The sequence below is a fragment of the Aythya ferina genome (genome assembly GCF_964211825.1).
Source record: "Aythya ferina genome assembly, chromosome: 11".
Lineage (NCBI taxonomy): Eukaryota > Metazoa > Chordata > Aves > Anseriformes > Anatidae > Aythya > Aythya ferina.
The window spans coordinates 4,050,719-4,070,316 of NC_140307.1; the positions used below are offsets into that span (position 1 = coordinate 4,050,719).

The following is a 19,598-nucleotide window of genomic DNA, read 5'->3' on the forward strand; positions in this document are numbered from 1 at the left end:
CGAGTCAGTTTTTCAAGTAACCTGGAGGCCGGGATGCTGCCACCAGCTGAAGTTGTTCTTTAACCCTCAAGTGCCTGCAAGATCTTTTTTTGTCACTGCTGTTTGATTTTTTATTTTTTATTTTTTTTGTTTTTTTTCTAGTGTGCCAGACAGCCCCTCTATTGAGTTAATCCAATATATAGTAAACATGTCAATATGCAGACCATTATGCATTATGCAGATCTGAATCCATCCGGTACAATAAGCGCCTTCTTTGTTGTTATGAAAGAGACTGTAACGGGGGAGATGCGTGCCTTGAAAAGGACACTGTATGCTGTGGATCTGGGATGAGCGCTGCTGGACCACAGCCACATTCAGTAGCTGCTTTGGACACTTTTTTTTAATATATATTTTTTATAAAGATCTGATTAAAAAAAACACAGGGTGAAAAGGAAGCGGCTCTGTAGGGAGTAAACAACTCAGTTCGGAAGAGGTGCTGATCTCCCCGCGAGGCCCGCGGCTCTGTGCTGACATTACTGAAGGATGACGTGGTCGAGCCTGAGGAGAGGAGCTGTGGAGAGCGGCGTCGCTGCCTTCAGCCACCGCGACTCGAGCAGGAGCAGGCCGGGAAGGAGCAGGAGCAGGCCGGGAGAGCTGGCCTCGCTGCAGTGCTCCTGGGGAGCTACTGCCAGAGGAGGGCTTTCCTTTGGTGGCTGTGGTGGCAGCGAGCTGCTCTGCCCAACATCACTGACTGTTTGTTTTTTTTCTGTTGGGCCCTGTAGGTCTCGCTTTGTGTAAGAATCGTCCAGCGGTGATGGTCATGTACTGTACCTGCTAGCGCTGTGCCGTATTTCAGGGCTGTGAGGAGCTGAGCAACTAAGTGCCCTCCATTGATAATAAATAACAATGTAAACAGACGAACAAAATAATCAAGATAAACAAAAACCACTTTTGAACCTTATGGATCACAGATAACCCTCAGGGTGGGTGTTAACACCCCTCGGGCAGGAAGAAGATAGGAAATGGGGACAATTTCTATATCTTCAGTACTTTCTTCCAGCGACCAGCATTATGAGATATGTGGTTGTTTTTCATGTTTTCCTGTTTAAGGGAAAAGCTGAAGGTATCCTTACTTAAATAAAGCTTTGCACCCCCACACTGAAATAAAGGAGGGAGTATTCACAAAGAGGCAAAACAACAGTTCGCAGCTTGCTTTGGTAGCACACCACGGGCACACAGAACAGGAGAAGGGTGAGCAGGAGCTCATCTCGGGGCCAGAAGGCAGATGTTAAGGGCAGGTGTCCCAATTCTCCTGTCAGAAGCGAGTGTGGCCATACAGGTGGGCACTGTCAGGGCCCGTCGGCTCGCTACGGGGTTGTGGTGCTGCCTCGGCTGGCCCTGGTCTGGTGATGAGCTGTGTGGGGATGGTTGTTTGTTGGGTAGTACAGGCTTCCAGCTTTGCCCTAAGAAACAGGCCCAAGGCAAGGCCTAAAATGTGAAGTAAAGTGGGTTTTGTTTTTTTATTTTTCACAAAGAAAAAGCTTTAAAAAACTTGCTTATTTAGAACTCTTAAATGGAGTAACCCGGAGCAATATCAAATCTGGAAGCAAGAGCTCGTCTTTGATTCAAAGAACTACACCATGATGAAATGTTTGTAGGTTTTTTCTAGGAAACAGACCCTTACAGCGAATGCCTGTGAGCTGGGGATCCTGCCTCTGACACCTCTGTGTCAGTAACAGATCAGTTGCTGTCAGTATATGTAGGGCTGTGACAGAAGATGCTGTAGGAGGCAGGAGTTGCAGCAGGCTTTGTGTTGATTTGTCTTTCGTAGCGTGCTGTTTTGGAAAAAAAGTGGTTCCTCCAAACTGCTGCAGGGCAGCAGGCGAGTGCTTCCCAGAGTGGTTGATGCACAATAAGGAGCGGAGGTGTAAGAAGAGCAAAGCCATGGATGGAGCACATGGTTCTTTGGTGGTGGGTGAGGATTAAATACCACGTGTTCCTCAAGGTGATGAGGCTGTTGTCCAGGTCAAAATGTAGGTCTGATCAAAATGAATGTTAGCAAGCCGCAGCAGAGGTTGAAAAGAAACTGATAGGTTGAGCTCTTTATAGTTTATTGGCCCTCTTTGGTTTCATCATCAGGTGTAGATTTGTCCTGTGACTAGGAATGGGCTGCAGCTCCTCAGAAGGACTGTGGCTCGAAGCAGGTTTTTGTGCTACCTTTGGAAATTTCCATGCAGTTTGTCCCTGGGATGCCCTGAGAAAAAAGGAACCCAAGTTGTATGGTAGGTGCAGGTGGGTACTTCTGGGCTAAAGCCTTATTCCAGAGAGGTATTTTTGTTCGTCTGGTAAAGGATGTATTGCTTCTCTTCATTGTTCTATTGTATTTTGGAGGTTATCTTTTAAACAAATACATAAATACTTCTTTAAAAAAGTAATCTCCCACTTAGAATTAGGTTTGGTTTAGAATAAATCTGAGACAAGGTAGGTAGTTCACGGAAAGGCTGGGAAGTCTGTAAGCAGCTGAATGAGAACAGCATAAATCTGACGCGGTCGTTATCCCGGAGCTGATAACCTACCTGAGACTCACAGCAGGGTAAAAACAGATACTGCGTTTTTATTTTGCTGTTAGTGAGCAAAATAAATACATAATAGTGAATTTCCAGTTGGGAACAGAACACAAAGCAAAGACGAGTTACACTGGTCATATTTAAAAAAAACAATATAAGCAGGAATATTGAAAACTCTTAGATGGAAAATAAATACTCTAAAGAGCATTTTATGTGCTTTTCAGTCTGACAGGTCAGTTTATATTGTAAGTCTGCATACTCTTTCTCTAAAATGGGATCCAAAGAAAACACAGCACTGCCAAATGGAAATTGTAGTAGACTTTGAGCTCTGATTAATTTGTTTTTCATATAATCCCTTTCAGGGCAGGGAGAAAAACGTGAGAAAAAGATGATGCATTGTGGTATAATTAACTTTTGTGAACAGTGTAAACTTTGAAAGAATTTAAAAAAACAAAAAACTCAACGCTGCTTTAGTTGGAACTGTTTTTTCCAAATGTCAGTATGGGCCAAGGTGCTTGTCCTACTTCACGTTTAGGTCTCTGCAGTTCTCATTATATGCATCAAGTTCTGCAAAACACAATTTGCTAGATAGACTAATAAGTTCTTAAATCACAAATGTCAGCAGCATGCTCATCTGTAAGCCATTGCTAACATTTGAGCCCCCTGGACTTCATCCTTTCAGTATTAAGGGGATGATGTTTCATAATTGAGGCAAGTGAGTGCATACTTTTTCCATAAAGTTCTAGGAATCTCATTGATTTATAAAAGCATTAAATATCTAAAATTAAGTAACTTTCAAGCTGAAACAAACATAAAGCTAAAACCAATATGCCTTAGAAAACCCAGCCTCGGAATAGATGCATGGATAGATATATAATGCTTTAGTTAACGGTTGCTGCCATTTCTCTTACAAATTGTTCTTTAGGGTATTGTAACTCAGCTGTTTTTAAACCCATCACTCTGGAACCTTGCCTGCAAAATGTCAGCGCAAGTGCAAATTTCATTTCTTTAACAAAATAAAGGGCTTGGAGCAGCTAAGCTTTCTAAAATTTTATGGCAGTAAAATAAATTTTGCTACTTTTGCTTTGGCATAACAGGAACCATTCTGTTCACCTTGTCCTGCCAACAGGTAGAGTCAGAAACCAAAACAGTTTAATTGGAGAAACGCTCTATTTTAACTTTTTTTTTTCTTTTTTCTTTTTCCCTCCTAAAGGAAGGAGAAGCCTGATGTCCAAACGTAAACTTGCTGATATTATTGTTGAGCTGTGCTTCGGCCAGAGGGCACGGTCTCTTGAGGATGGGTGGGAGGATGGGTCTTTCTGAAGAAAGTTTCAGAAGCTGAAAGCAAGGCTTGGATCCCAGCTTGCAAAAGCAATTTCATCCAGGTCATGGTTGTCTTCACTGCAGATCTGGGAGGTGGGAAGCCCACGTTGTTGCCTCATGTGACCATCTATTACCAGAGCTACTGTCTTGGGTATCTTTCACATTCCCCTCCCATCTGGCTTTTTAGAGCTGGGTATGGCCAACCCATTCACCTTGTCTTTTTTTTTAATTTGTTTGTTTCGGTGTTGTTTTCTTGAGATTAAAGCTTTGACACATCTACTCCAGGCAGTAGTATGCAATTCTGTACTCACTATATGCTAAAATGGGAACTTCTTATCTCGCTGTGCCTGAAGGCCAAGTGTTTTGCGTGGTACATTAGGATTTTTTTGTTTGTTTTTAAGGTTTAGGCAATGAATATTCTTGGTTGTGGCTACTTCTAGTGCAGCAGTTCCCATTAAAATACATAATAGAAGGAAGACTAGGTAATAGTTGCCTAGAAAACATCTGTTTCTCAGCAAAGATCCTGTCCTATTGTGGTTAGGTTTTTTTTTTCATTGTCCCTCTAGCGCGGAAGTGTGGTTCTTATTTTGCCCTTAATGTGTATTATCTGCCAGTAATCATTCGGTGTCCTACCTGTTTTTTAAGTCCTTGTCGGATATTATTAAGTCCTTGTTGGATGTTAGAGTTGCTATGGTTTTAGCATGTTCACATCCTGGATCTTCTGTTAGCTTAAGTTATTAGCTTTAGATAAGAATTGTGGGACAGAAGGACTGCTTTTGATTGTCAGAGTGGTTTCTGAATCTCTAGAGAGTTTGTCAGGGTTAGAATTAATATTTTTGGCTCCAGAGTTTATGTTTGGACTTATTTCTTGTCTGAGGAAAAAAAATGTTGTTAAAATAATTAAGCCTAGCATGTGTAAGAAGAGAACCTTTCCACAAAATTTAATTGCTTGGAGTTTATTTAAGTTTTGGGTTTCTCAAATAAATTGGTATTTTACTTTGTTTGCTTACAAGCAGCTTTATTATCTACTCTGGGGAGTCTTTATTCCTTGTTTTCCACGGAAGACCAAGTCTGAGGGAGTCCAAGAACAACAGCTCTCTCCACACCATAGTTCTTTGTTTTACATCAAAGTGTGTTTTGTGTCTAATTATTGTATTATTAGTACTTTTCTTCCAGCCCCTTTAAAATTATTATTGTGGTACTTGTCTAATATGGAAAGACCTAATAAACAGATTTATTAGGGACCAGTCCTCTTGGGCCATTGTTTTCTCGAGTGCATTGAGTTCAGCCTGTTGTTTCCAAGGGAAATTCCTCGCTGTGATGCTGTGTGTTCTTGTAAATAAATTGATCCCGTGTTTCTTAGAACTTGAGAAACTTTTTTTTTTTGTGCCTTGGTGCCAAAATGAGTGCAGCTTGGTTCGCTGGAACATGCAAAGCGGAATTCCATGCATTAGTTACAGGTCCGAGCACTTTCTTTTCCTCCCAGTTGCAGTGCAGGAGGTGCTGAGGAGCTTTCTGTGGGCTTTGTGGGGTTGCTGATCAAGTCATCGCAAGGCAAGAGTGATTCAAAAAGTCATAAGTTGGAATCTTTTGGATAGCGTTCACCTTTATGTCCATGTATCAAGGTGGTGTAGAGGGGATGTAAATCAGTAATGTAACGACCAGGGGATTATTGTCTATGCTGATCGACTTCTTGGGAGTCGTGTGGCTGAGCCCCTGGCCTGCTTGCACGTGTGTCATGATGTAATTTGAAGCAGGGTGTGCAGATGAACGGAGTTTATGTCTCTCAAGCTAATGCAGCTCTCTTTTCAACAGCAGTAATCACACAACGTTCCTCTGTCGTCTGAAGGACGTGGCTTGCGGCCCTGTGCTGCTGCTGGTAGCGTTAATAGTGATGGGTTAAATGAAATAGATACTCAGTGTGTATGTAAAGCAGTTACTTGGTTCCTATTTTAACAGGGTAGCCTAATAAAGTTGGGAAAAAAATTATGGCTACTGGAAGAGTGAATGTGCATTACGGTTCTGCAAACCTTAAAAATGTTTTGTTTACTGACTTTCCTGTTTTCTTCTACACTTTCAGTTTGTGGGCCAAATGTTGACATTCGCAATGATATCCATGAGCTGAAACGTCTGGAGAACTGTACGGTAATTGAGGGTTTCCTTCAAATTCTGCTCATCTCTAAAGCAGAGGATTACCGCAACTTCCGCTTCCCAAAGCTCACTGTCATAACTGACTATTTGCTGCTGTTCCGTGTGGCAGGCTTGGAAAGCCTCAGCGATCTCTTCCCCAACCTCACAGTTATTCGTGGGAGGAACCTTTTCTACAACTATGCCTTGGTTATCTTTGAAATGACAAATCTTAAAGAGATTGGGCTTCACAATTTGAGGAACATAACCCGCGGGGCCATACGGATTGAGAAGAACTCTGACCTGTGTTACCTCTCCACGGTGGACTGGTCTCTCATCCTAGATGCGGTGTCCAATAACTACATTGTTGGGAATAAACCTCCAAAGGAATGTGGGGACTTGTGTCCAGGAACAATGGAAGAGAAGCCATTGTGCGAGAAGACCTCTATTAACAACGAGTACAACTACCGCTGCTGGACCACAAACCACTGCCAGAAAAGTAAGAATTGAATAGCTTGTGTATCTGTTACCTCTTTGTGGAGCAGAGGTTTAATTTTGTGGTTTTATTTTAAGCTCATTAGTAACTTAAACTTTTCTTCTGGTATGTAGTCCACATGACGAGTTATCCAGTAACTAGACAGATAAATTCCTCCCCAGCTAGAAGAGGATCATCTCACTTGATCGAAAAAACAACAACCCAAAAGTATCAAAAACCCTCAAGCTTCCTGCATTACTTCCCCATGAAAAAGTTTCCAGGTGTTTAAGTGTAGAATTAATGCACAGCTGGGTTGAGGACTTCAGCAGGAGGTGGCTTTTGAGCTCCATGTCCTCCTGCTCGCTGAAGTGATGTTACGTATGCCCCGGTCGCTGCCGCGCTGAAGCTGTTTACTGAAATCACTTTGACTTTGTTCTTTGCCTCCCTTGGCATGTACCTTCAGAAGTTTCTGTGATGACAAATTCTGTACCTAAGATTTTTTTTTTTTTTTTTTTTTTTTACTTAAAGCATTTTTGTTACAGTACAGTGTGCAGTGTTAAAGAGTCAGTGGCTATCTTGACTCTCGGTGAAGTTATCCTTGCCTGTTTTTGTTCTTACCTGGTATGACAGTTTGTGTTTTTCTGATAGCAATCATTAGCAAAAACAAAACCTGATCTCTTCTCACTTTTTAAAAATAGAGTAAACAAATACATAGTTTACTCAGATAACATGATTACATGGCAGGCTTTTTGAGTTCATCCTGTAACTTTATGAAAGCTGAGCCCTGCACTATCAGTGGGGCTTAATTACAAGCAGTCGTCACTGGGAGGAACAGTTCCTAAATTCCATGGGCAGTCTTGACTACCATACTAGATGGTAGGAAACACCCCTGTGTGAGAGAAAACAGAAACAGGGCTGTTCAGGTTACTGTCCTCTGGGAGAGCTGATTGTGTGTTTATGTCTTAAGTAGGTCATCAGGTGCTTGTGAAGCCCTCACGTTCAATTAGAAGTGAAATTAAAGCACCTTGTAGGGCAGTTTCAGTGAACACATGCCAAAAATGTCTCTGTGAAAAGGCATTTGTGGGGCTATGATTTTATCAATAATTCTTCCAGGAAATAAAGTCAGTGTTTAAATAAAGAGAAGAAAGCCCCTCGGCCTCTTACTGGAAGACTGTGTGACTTGTCGGAGGTGAGGAAAGTGAGCTGCTCTGCTTTCTTCTTTGTGTTGCCGTGAGTCATTAGGCTTCAGCAAGCCAAATTTATGTCCTCATTAAGAGTGCAGCTTGGTTGTCTGCAGAGGGTGACCGAGGTGATTCCTGTGCCAACCTCGTTGCCTTCAGTGATTTGAATGGGTATAAGTAGTGTTTTTAATGGGATACAACAACTCGCTTTCTGCTCTGTGCTCCGGCTGTTTGGAGTAGACAAAAGTAATGTGCAAGAAAAGCCTGTTGACTTCTAGGGGAATGTTAACATAATTTGGATCCCAAATGCACATGAGAAGAGATGTGTTTAGATAAGATGAGGTCATAGTTATACTGTGATGGCAGCGCTTTTAAAGCAGAGATGTAAGTAATGTTTTTCTTTTCCTATATGCTTTCATCTTCCTTTTGTGGGAGATCATGAAGAAGAAAGAAAGTATTGAAAAAGAGCCTTAAAAGGCTTGTTAAGAGTATTACACTGTGGAAAACAATGTGGGTTTAGAGTATCTTAGGTTGCATAGCATAACAAGAATCGCCAAGTTCTATTAAAGAGCGAGAAGGTTGGGCCTATTTAATCTGCTAGTCCCGATAAGCCACTGACTTCATGAGGAAGGCTTTTAATTTGCCAGCCATTTGTTTTGAAGGAAAACAAACAACAAAAAAAGACACAACACCAAAGTGTTCCCTTTCTGAAGAAAAACAAGGGAGGTGTAAATGTCCAGTGGTTGAAAAGGAAGCTTTCTGTCTGTTGTGCTAGATTGCTTGAACGCACTGGCAATGAACTCCTGGCCTGGAGAGGATACACTGTACAAAACTACACAAGGACATGAAAAAGAATAGAAGCAAGGACTTCAAGTGACTGGATGTTTTTAATCTGTGTTTTCTTACCAGTAAAGACAGGAGACCCATGTTATTTTCCAGGGAATATTTTTCTAGCGTAGTATCTAATTTAACCCTGACATTCTCCTTGTGCGTCACAGTAATGTTGAACTGAAAATGCTGTCTGTCACTCAGGGTTCATTTATGCCTTTTTATTTTTCTTTGTTCTGGATCTGTGGAGGAGGGTATATTAAATCTCTTTTGTCCTTGGGTAGGTTTTACGCTGAAAGATCTCAAGTTGGTGGGTAAAACGCTGTGTGGGAACACTTAGTACTTTCAAGTAGCCTGGCTTCTGTTTAGTCTTGCCATTGAATGGAAGTTGTTTTTTTCCTTCTCTTTCTTGCTCACAAACAAAGGAAAAACCTTGTGCTTCCTTCAATATAACTCGTGCAGGAACAATGTTGAGGGTGGAGGGGAGGAGAGAGGGAAGGATATGCTGTGTTTGACTTAGAATAATCCATTGACGTTTCTATAGTTGAATAAGCTACAAAGAAGCTGTAACTTTAAAAATTTTTTTTGTAAAGGTTCAGCATAAAGTGTCGGCAGTGTCTCTGCCAGTTTTGTTGCCCTGGTTTCTGTGTAGTATACATTCCTTTACCTTTGAGTGCCCCAAGGCAGCAGCCTTACTAGTTCGCTCACTTTGGAGCCACGGCATGCTCTGTTGGGTTTGGCATGCTATCATCTCTCTGACTTGCACCTACTTCTCTTCTGGCATATCAAATGTCAGCCGTGCTTCATTCAGTTTGGTTGCAGGTCCACATAAAAACCTCTTTCAAGATAAAAGGAGATTTCTGAAGTTGTTTCCATGAATGGTTGGACTTCGGGGCACAGGTAGAGATGGAAAAGGTAAAAACTTAGTGTTCAGACACACAAATAAGATGATAGCCTCTCTTTTTTTTTTTTTTTTTTTTTTTTTTTGCCTCCTTCTGGCAGTTGTGACTGCTGGAAACACTTCTGGAAGCTGCCTGCATCTTACTCAGCGATTGATGTGAGAACCAGAAAAACCCTTCCCACTGTGCCCCTTGAAAGAGCAGTCACTGGTGACACGCTTGCTTCGCCTGTCCATTGACCTACTGTAAAGCAGACTTCCATTGTTTTCCATATTCTTCTGTTGATGACTAAATTTGGAGGTTTGCTGCTTTGGTCGCTAGGTCTTTGCATAAACCAAATGTAAATTACAGTTGTGAAAGCCTGCCTGGAAGTTTAGGATCCCTTGTCTACTGTAATCTTTGTGTTCGGTTTTCTGAATGAGTCCAGCTAACACCTCCTAAGGAGCTTTTTGCACTTGCAGAGGCGATGAGAAATGAAGTTGGCAAACTGTCTGTAAGAGAGCAATGGCAAAACTAGCAGAGATCCACATACACGATCTGTGGAGTACATGTGTGTGTTTTTTCTTTTTGCGCTGCATCTTAATTATTCACCCACTTTACATCCACCCCCCAATTAACTTGGAGAAACTCTCCATCAAGTATTAGCTGAAAATCATCCTTTGCTACCCTGGTAAAAGAAGAACAAGGGCCCTGGCGAGGCAGGGGAGGACAGACTGCTACCCCCTGCCACGAAGGCGTAACGGCTTCGGCTGAAGCTTCTGGGGACAGAATAAGCACGTTTTCCATAAAAACAATGAGAGTAAGTATCTGAAGCACATGAGGGATCTTTAGAATTAATTTGGCACTGACATAAAGAAAAAAAAAACACGTTTAAATCGATGTTGTCAAGAGAATTAGGGCCATAAGCATAAGCGCATGTTTTAAGAGGTAAATTTGACATGAAAAACAATAGCTCACGTAGGCTGCGCTGCAAAACACAATGGCCAAAAACGCGAGGCTTCCAAATGTGTGAAACCAAAGACCACAGAAAAGGCATGTGAGGATTTGGAGGCTGATAAAGAAGCAGATGGCAACTGAGCACAAAATGTTTTCAATGAAAATGTATCCTTATTCCTTTCTGAATCAGTTTGACGGTGGCCTGAAAAGCTGCAGTGTATGTGGGGAATGGGGAACAGGAGGGAGAGAATGACAGTGAGTGGGAAGAGCGGTCCATATGTACCTTCCACTAAAATGTTTAAACATATGGAGACAGTAACATGATGTATTCTCACAAATATTCGGAATCTGCTCCTGTTTGTTTACACGGAGCTCACCAGATAATGCAGTCGAGTGGTATCGTTTGACATAGCTCCATTGACTTGTGCGGTACTTACCAGTGTACGCCATCTGGGAATCTGCTCCCTGGTGATTCAGCAGAGTAGTGGCGAAACCATGTGCTGGGATTTTTTTTTCCCCTTCTCTCCTCCCTGCTCTTCCCTCTCAGGGAATCTACCCTCAGTACTCCTCCGTCTTTGAGAAACACGGATCTTACAGGAACGATATGAAGATGCGAAGGGAGGGGGCAGAGAGAGGAGAGACGAGTAGGGAGCCAGCGGTGCTCCATCAGATTGCCCTTATTTTGTTTTAAATTACATCTGCATGCTTTTTTTTTGTTTGTTTGCTGCTTCATTTAAGGGTGTGTGGTTTTGCTTTGTTTGTTTGTTTCTTTAACCCTGAGAGGTAATAGAAATTGCCTGTACCAGCAGGAGACAATAAATACGCTTTTCAAGTTTTTGTAGTAAGCAGTTTTGATGTGCTATGATGGTAAGTGAAGCTAGCGTATATAATGCTCATCGTATTCTGGTTGGGTTTGAAAAACAACAACATACAAACCTGAACAGAGTTTGAAATGGACAGGTTGTTTGTCTGGTTGGTTGGTATGCAAACTCTCCAGCAAGCAAACATCTTCTGAAAAGAATAAATAGAAGGGTAGACAAAAAAAAAAAAATCGTAAAAGGCACAGTTGGTGTCACTGAGTTAGAAAAATCTGGAGCACGTTAAAAATTTTTTTTTTAGTGTTTTCGTTCTGAATGAAGTTTTTTCCTGACTTTCGCTCCCCTCCTGAGAAGCTTGCTCCTCAGCCAAAGGTTTCCCAGAATTTTTATTATGGCTGTGAGAGCATATTTAATTAGTAAGCTGGAATGGCCGCAGAGCAGTTGAGGCCAATCTGCAGTTAATTACTGTAGCAGTGGTTTATATTCTGAGAAAAGGGCTAAAATTAAACAAACGTATGCTTGCCATTTCTCTTTGTTCCGTAGCAAAGTTCTGTTGCAAGATGCCATAACCTGGGAGGGAACATCTCGAGTCCTGCAGCCTCTGTACCAGTCACCAGAAACTAAGTGCGAGTGTTTAATATTTGTCTTGGCTCCCTATCTGCTTTCTGGCGTAAATGTGCAGTGTTTTTGGGAGGGCTTCACATTTCGAAGTTCTGTTTTCCAGTATTAAAGGCTTGACAAAATTAATTGTGTGCATCAGTGACTCTTTGCCACAGTTTTTATTTTTAATTGTTCCAAAAATTTCGAACTTTTGCACACTTTTTGGAGTAAAGAGTAAAAACTTGAAATTGTAGGGGAAGAAGTTCAGTATGTTGTCAGAGGGTTTGATTCTTGTATATTTTTTATTCACGTGTATGCATTTTTTTTTTTCTGCTGACCAAACATGCTATTTTACATCTGCTTTGACATGCTTCATCTTTCAGTCCAAAGGTGGACGCTCACCAGATGATGCGCAGTCATTTTCCAGTGAGCATCCTTCATTTCTTCTGGTGCTGTTCTTCCTAAAGGAATAGGGAAAGGAAATTCATATGTAGCGGAATGAGATCAGTGCATGCTTCCATGACTTCAGTGGAGGTACAGTACCTTACAGATAATAGTAGGATGCTTAAACGTATCTGCCTGTTCCCCAGTAACACAGACTGTTTGGCACAGGCCTTGGGCTGACCATACTGAGTGCCAAGAGATGGGGGTTACCAGTTTTGAAGTTGATACACCCCACAAAAACCTTGCTTGAGGTAGGAAGTGCAGCCAGTTTTCTGTGCATTCTGTCAAAGCCTGTTACACGTGCTGAGACTGATAGCTGGCTGGGCAGAAGACCCTTTGAGGTCTGCCCCATGCCTCTCTTTAATGGCTTGGGATCTGTCTCACAAAATTTAGAAATTTTGATTGCTATTACGGTATGGATTTACGTGAAGTATCGTAGCCAAACAACGGCTTCATTGTCAGAAAAAGAACTATATAAGTATAATTTGAGATGATTTGTGGCAAACAGTCATCCCCTGGTTTTATGGGTTGCATGTACGTAAACTCCTTGGTTGAGTTTCTCCTGATACTGTGTGGTAATGGGTGGGGAGATAAAACAATGCCAGTTCTTATGAGACGATATAAAAGCATCCTTGTGTTGTCATGGCACTAAATTTGAACCTTATCTTTAGTTAACCTGCTTAGAGGGGACTTCCTGGCACCATTGGTGCTCAGTAGGCAAATGTTTGGTAACAGAGCAGACAGTTGTATTGTTAATTACATGCAGTGTAAGCCTTAAATTTTATGATAAATTAGCAAAACAACTGGGAACTGGGAATAGCTAGCAAAATGTCAGGGAAATGTCAATTGTAAAACCAGAGGAAAGCTGTTTTTTTTGCAAATGTCGCAGGGACAAGGCAAACTGAAGCTGGCTTAGGGTTTGCTGCAGTTCTCGACGTCGGTGGCTCTTGCCATGAATGAGTCCAGCTAGCAGTGACCGAGCGGTGGCTGCCTGTCCTGGGATCTCTGTGCCGACAGGGATTGCTTGTGCAGACATCTAACGAAGTGTGAGCTTGAGCTGCAGTCTTCTGATCTTGGTGGGGGCCCTAAAAAGATCTGTGCGCCGCCCAGCTGTCCGTGTGCGTGGAATGTGTAGAGCCGGATCTTTGGCAGTGACTGATCCGGAGTTGAATTTGGCTGCAGTGGGCTGGAGGAGGCTTGGAGGTGGGCACGTGAGCATGTTCACTGAACTCACCAGCTGACTTCTCATAAGAAATAAAGGTGAAACTCACCTAAATTCAATCCCAGAGAGGAATCGTGCCCCATAAGTTTTGAATAGTGGGTGCCATTTTTCTTTTTTCCTTTCCCAAACGCACATGAACATAAAGAATTAATTGTCCTTAAGCATTTTCATAAGCTGTTTTCATGTGGCAACCAAGTTTTCAGTCTTCAGCAGTGATGAAACAGTTGTTGTTTAGCCTTCCTTCCCGCTAATAGCGTGATTTCCTTCTCAAGTCTGTTTACGGCTCTGAGAATTAACTCGTAATAAAAGATGCTTGGATAATAGTATGTTAATACAGATTGTACAATTACCTGCTTTTTTTTTTCTCCCCCCTTTGAGGTGAACTGAGCCTGGTTCAGCTCTGGGCGCTCTCTTCCTCCCCCTCCCCGGCGACATTTCCAGTGTTGGGAATGGAATGTGCATGTGCTATCAGCTCAGCGCTAAAAATGATTTAGCAAGTAGTTTGCCCACCATAACATCTCGGGGCTGAGGTGCCCATAATTTGAGTTTTTAAAGCTAAGAGCCTTTAAGTTCACAAACCCCATGCTGTTCCCTCTTTTTTTCTCATTTACTGTATCTTGTGGGGCACAATGAACTTGTAGTTACCTGCCCACAGCATAGTTCTGTATGCCCCGACTAATTATTAAATACATTTGTATGGCCCTTGATGATGAGGGCGAGCGTGAATTCAGCACGTGACTTGAGGATCCCTCCTAGAATGTTTGGGGGGAGTTTGGTTGCTGATTTCTGCATCCAGAGGGATTTCAGTGGCTGGTGTTTTGGGGAATCTGGTTGCTGATTTGCACATTCAGAGGGATTTCGAGGCAACTCCAAGTTCTCTTTGTTGCTCAAGTTCAGCTGACGCTCTTAGGTGGCTCTGACTTGTAGCCTGTACATCAGTGTGACCTTCGTGATGGGTTTTTTCCTTGTTGCAACACATTTGGTTTATAGGCGCTTGGCTGTCCCCTCCTAACAAACCGTGCTCTCTGGCTCTGGAGGCTCCTCGTCCCCGTTAGCCGTCCCATCGACTTTGTGCTACCGAAACCCATTTGGAGGGTCTGCTTCTCCTGTGGGGGCTGTTTCGGTGATGAGAGGGAGATGCAGGCTTGTGGATGGGGTAGAGCTTGCAGTTTTGTGAAATGATGCCATTTGGGAAGCACGTTGGAAGCGTCGAGCGTGCAGCGAAAGTCTTTTCTATCAGCGCAGGCCTCAGGAGGAGGAGATGTTTTTCTATGTATAGAAACTTCCCGTATAGGATGGCAAGGCAAGGTTGCAGGGGGGTTGCCTGTCTCTTTAAGTGGGTTTATAATTGGCTAGGAATTTTTGTCAGCTTAGTCACTGCAGCATTCAGCGGATGAGGGAAAAAAACCACAGGCCCCAACCGTTACAGCCGTGGATAGGCTCTGTCATCCCAAAGGAATGCATGTGAACAAAACACTTTGTGCGGTGCAACCGTTGGCCTAAACAGTATTGCATTCTTAAAGCAGGCTCTGAGTCACATGGAGCAGATGGATTGTTTCACTAAAATGGAAGTTATGTATCACGGAGCTGGGATGGAGCTTTTCAGCCTGGTTCAAATAGGTCACCCTACGGGTGTGGCGAAGGGGTGTAAAGGTAAAAGAGGGAAAAAAAAAAGAAAAGAAAAGAAAATCTCCTTGTTCTTTGGTTGAAGTAGTTTCCGTGGTGTTAAAAAGGCAGGGAGATCTTTTGGATTAATTGCGGGGCTGGCGTGCTGCTCTCAAGGTTTGTCCCTAGGTATCAGACAAGCACGGTGCTAATTCCCAGGCGCTCCGTGCTGCTCTGACGTGTGACACCCAGGAAGCTTCGTCCTGCACAAACGGATCCAAGCAACTGCTGTTCTGTAGGAGAGGGGAGAAAAAACACACAAACCCAACCAAACAACAAACCAGAAGTACAAAGGAGCCCCCCACCAAGCCAGAACCCAAAGCTGCTGCCCCTGATCACGGTAACGCTGGCTGCTCTGCACCTCCGGCCGCCCAGCCCAGCGTCTGTCTCTTCGCCCTGCTCCTCGCTGGTGCTCACGATAATTGATCAGGGAGAGATAAAGCTCTGTCTCCAGGGCTGGTGTTACCCTTTAGTGGGTTTTATCTTTTCCTTTGGGGGATTTGAAGTAATCTAATAGGAGTGTTGCCTGCCTCCAGCCCTTAGAGCGTAGAGAGGAGGAGCTGTGACTGCTGGCTGAACAAGTCCAGAGCTGAAAAATGATGGATATATGGATATATATTTCTGTTTTGTGGGGACTCCCCTTTAAAGAGCAGCCTAGCATGTGACAGAAGCCTGAGCCACCGCTCGGTGTGGGCAGCTGCTCTCCGGGGGCAGGCTGTGGGTGCCTGGAGCAGGGCACGTTTGTGGCTCTCAAGCCAGCTATCAGCAAGGCCCGTGTTTCAGAATCACTGCCTCCCCACCTAGCATGAGTTGAATCTGAAATCATTACAACGTCAAGGGCAAACATTGACTAAGTTCCCTTCCATCTCCGGAGCTTTCCTCCTGAAGGCAGCGCATGCATCGGAGGTAGGAGCTGTCTCCCAGGGAAGATGCTTTGCTTTAAGGCTGCTTGGCAGAATCAGAATTGACTGGTCCACGCGAAACGCTGCTCGCAGACCCGAGATTGCAGTGACTCACCGTCTGCTCCATCTTCTGTGATCTGAGAGTCTGCGATTAAACGCTGCAGTGGGTGGTGGAGATAAAACCCAGGATGGAAATCCTCACTTCAGAGCTGGAGCCGTCTTCCTCTTCCCTCTGCAGTTGTTTGCGTGTGTTCGTTTCTCTTCTTTAGAGGAGAAATTAAAGTAATCAGTGTTGCTGTGCTCTAGAAGACTAAAAGAGTGGTGGCAGGGGAAACTGATACCTCTTCCAGGAAACCGAACAGAGACTTTAAAAAAAAATAAAAAATCAAAGGCTGGCTTAGGGTAAAGTTGGTTTCAGGAGAATACAAGTAATTGGGGTATGTCTTAGAGGTGGAAAAATCCATATTCTTCCTCGGACAAGCTTTTATTCTAGCCTTAGGAAGCTTCTTGAGGCTGATGGCCTTGTCAGCCCCCTGCAGACAGTCTTTGTTAGGAGATGGATGCAGTAGAGTTAGGAGAGGGCAGTGCTGGAGTGGGGGATGCAGTGGCAGTGTTGCAGCATGGCAGTGCTGCAGAAAGCAGCCAGCTGGTGAGAGTTTCTTGTGGTTTCAGAGCTGGGCTGCCTGCTCGAGCAGGAGCATCGTGAATGTGCCCCGTGAACTGACGTGGCTGGGGAATGGCTCAGTTTTACTCATAGCGGGTCATAGCCTTGTCCCTGTGCTGGCAGGGCTCTGCACTCAGCATCCACGAGCTTCCCGGCTGAAGAAATTCACCACGGTGCGTGTAGGACCTGAAAGCTTCAAGCTGGGAAGCTTTTGTGCTTCTCTACTTGGTAAATATTAAAATGGTAGCCGGCCTGGGATGAGGGAGGAGGAGGAAATGCAGAGCACTGGGCTCACCAGCCACCATAAATGGTGCAAAGCTCCGTGCACATCTTCAGGAGACGCGCTTTGTTTGCTTTAAGCATGTTTAATAAACAAAATCCGTTCTATGGCGTGTAGCAAGAAGTGAAAATGTTTGTTTTTCTGGGTCTGCTGAGCAGCCCGCATGGCCTGACCTGTACACAAGGCTGCTGTCTGGACAAACAGTGTCAGCAGCCAGCGGGCTGCTATTTCGCCCTGTTATCCTGCTCATTATTCTAGTATCCAGGAGAGATTGGCATTGCTGTGAATAACTCTGTGTCGTGCCTGGTTAAACACGATGCCTTAAAGCGGGAAATTTATTTAAAAAAAAACAAAACAAAACAAATACAACATCCCCACCCCCAAATCTTAGTAGTAGAGGTTGAAAGAAAGTAGTTTCCTCCTTGCTTGTGTTCCAGGCATCGTGGCAAGCGTGGCAGAAACCTGCCTGGGCTCTTGCAAGTGGTGCTTCCCCGATTTTTTTGGAGGCCTCTGCCTTTCCTCTACGCCCAGGAGAATCCAGGAGCCTTCCCCGTGCCTGCTGGGGCCGCATCGCCATCCCCTGGAGCAGCACGGGGACGATCTGCCTGTCTGTTCCATGCTGCTGCTGCTTGGTAAACTAATGAGCGGAGGCACTGCAGCTGCCAGGAGGAATTCCTTTCCAGCAGTTCTGCGAGAAAAGTCAGCAGGATTAGGGCCTGGTTAAAACTTGATGTTTCAGCAGATCTGCGATGCAAACCATTTGGATGAGGGGAGAGAGCAACCAGAGTGGCAACCAACGTCGCTCGAGGCGTGAGGGAACTGTGGGAACACGCAGGAGGCTGCCTCGTTCCCAATAAGCTGTAGGGCCGCTTAGATGCGAGCGTGTCGGTGTGCTTGAATATCTCGCTCTACATTGTGTACCTTTTCTTTTATGGATCAACACCCCGTGTTGCTTTCTGTCCTGGCTTAGAGGAAACAATTTTTCAGAGACATCTCCTGGTGTCTGCACCCTTCTGAGCCTCTGTGATGTGCTGCTGTTGGATGTGCCTGCTGCTGCCAGATCGCGCGGCTCCGCAGCACCTACTTGGTGAGCTGGCTAGGGAGGGAGCGTGGGGCACCTCCCAGGTATTTAAAAATAGAAATAAACATCTCATGCTCTTTCTTCCTTCCTTGATTAAATTTATAGGGTTTGTGTGGGTGAAGGGGTGTGGCTCGGGTGTGAAGAAAGTACTCGCAGGAAAGCTAGAGTCAAAGGATGTGTTCATACGTTAGAAGCTGTGAGGTCTTCGGTCACCTTACTTTCTGGGTCGTTTTTCTGCAAGGCTCTGCTGCCCACATTTGTAAGGTTTCATTGAACTGAATGATATGTGAGTGGTTCCCAGTGACTGGTGCGATGCAGCTGCTGCGGGAGGCTGTGGTTGCAGCAGGGAGAGCCCATCTCGCAGGAGCTTGGGCCATGGCTGGGGGACACCTGAATCACCGGAGGGAGAGCAAGCACAGCGCTGCCTCCAGGAGCGAGTACAGCAGGGGGTCTGACCTTCCTGCTGCCCAAAAGGCAGCCTGCGAGCCACAGCTTTCTGGGGTGACCCAGTTAAGTGTCATGCCCCCAGCAACCTGGAGGGGAAGAGCCCCAGATGCAGTTCCAGTCACATTCTTCAGCAAAACGCGATGTGGGGACCGAGTGTGTTTTTAATGCTCGTGTTGTCCTGAGCACTTGGTTGTACCTGTTCTTTTTTGCTTATTTTCAGGCGTGGGTTTGCCTTCTGAAGTGCTGCGGTAACGAATGCTTCAACTGCTTTATGTCGCATGTGGACAATGATTTAGAAGTAATAAAAGCATGGGGTTGGGTTGGTGCTGCTGCAATGTGAGAGCTGACGGGACACCAGGAGGTGACGGAGCAGCCGAGCAGGGAGCAGGGCGCTGGTTGAGCGAGCTGTTCCAAGGCAAGTGAGGGCTGCAAGTTGGTGAGCGACTGCAGGCTGGTTTGGCCAACCCTCTCTGAGATTCCTGGGCCAGGCTACCTTAACTAAGTGAGGGCAGTGCTTCCCAGAGTGACCTCCAGACAAATCATGATCTGGACTCGAACCTTTTATTGGCTTTCCTGGCTCCAGGTGAGCTGTGTCTAGGGTTTGGTCTTTGCGTCTCCTTTTGTGAGACCTCTGACATGTCGTAGTCTGTTTCTCACTACCTATTGTGTAGAAACAGGGAAGAAAATGGTAATCATATAGAAAAATATTCATGAGTCACTGGGCCAGATGGTGTGTTTTATAACGTGCGTTATAGAAGGCTGTTCGGTTTGTCTTCAGCACTGGTTTTATGAATCGGAGCTGGAGAAATCCTCCAGAGTCAAGGAAGTGGCCAAAGCCTTGGAACCTCATAGTGCCAGGTAACTTCTGAATGGTGCATCACTGGGAACTCGGGGCTTCGTGTCAACACAAAAGAAATCCTGCTGCCTCCTTAGCTGATGTGGAAACCCTTTGCAGGTACGGCTCAGAAATGAGGAGTGCAAGCCGTCTGCAGAAGGGCCGCCTCTGCAGATTGCTGCCTTGTGGATGTGACCAAGGCGTCAGCTTTTGTAGGCATGAAGCTTTTCTGGCAGCCTGCACTGCTGCTACTTCAGGCTGTGCCTTGGGCGACCAAGACTTTGGGTAGCTTGGGTCACCTGCGGGCTGATTCCCAAGTTAAGGT

At 44.6% G+C, this 19,598-nt stretch overlaps 1 protein-coding gene across 2 annotated transcripts in view; it reads left to right on the forward strand.

Annotated features, from left to right (window-relative positions):
• IGF1R (insulin like growth factor 1 receptor) overlaps positions 1 to 19,598 on the forward strand; it is a 177,495-nt gene that overhangs the window by 22,029 nt on the left and 135,868 nt on the right. For both annotated transcript variants that reach the window (XM_084532536.1, XM_084532535.1), the window contains exon 2: positions 5,950 to 6,495. In XM_084532536.1, coding sequence (XP_084388662.1) covers positions 5,950 to 6,495 — 546 coding nt within the window. The remainder of the gene's footprint in view (positions 1 to 5,949; positions 6,496 to 19,598) is intronic.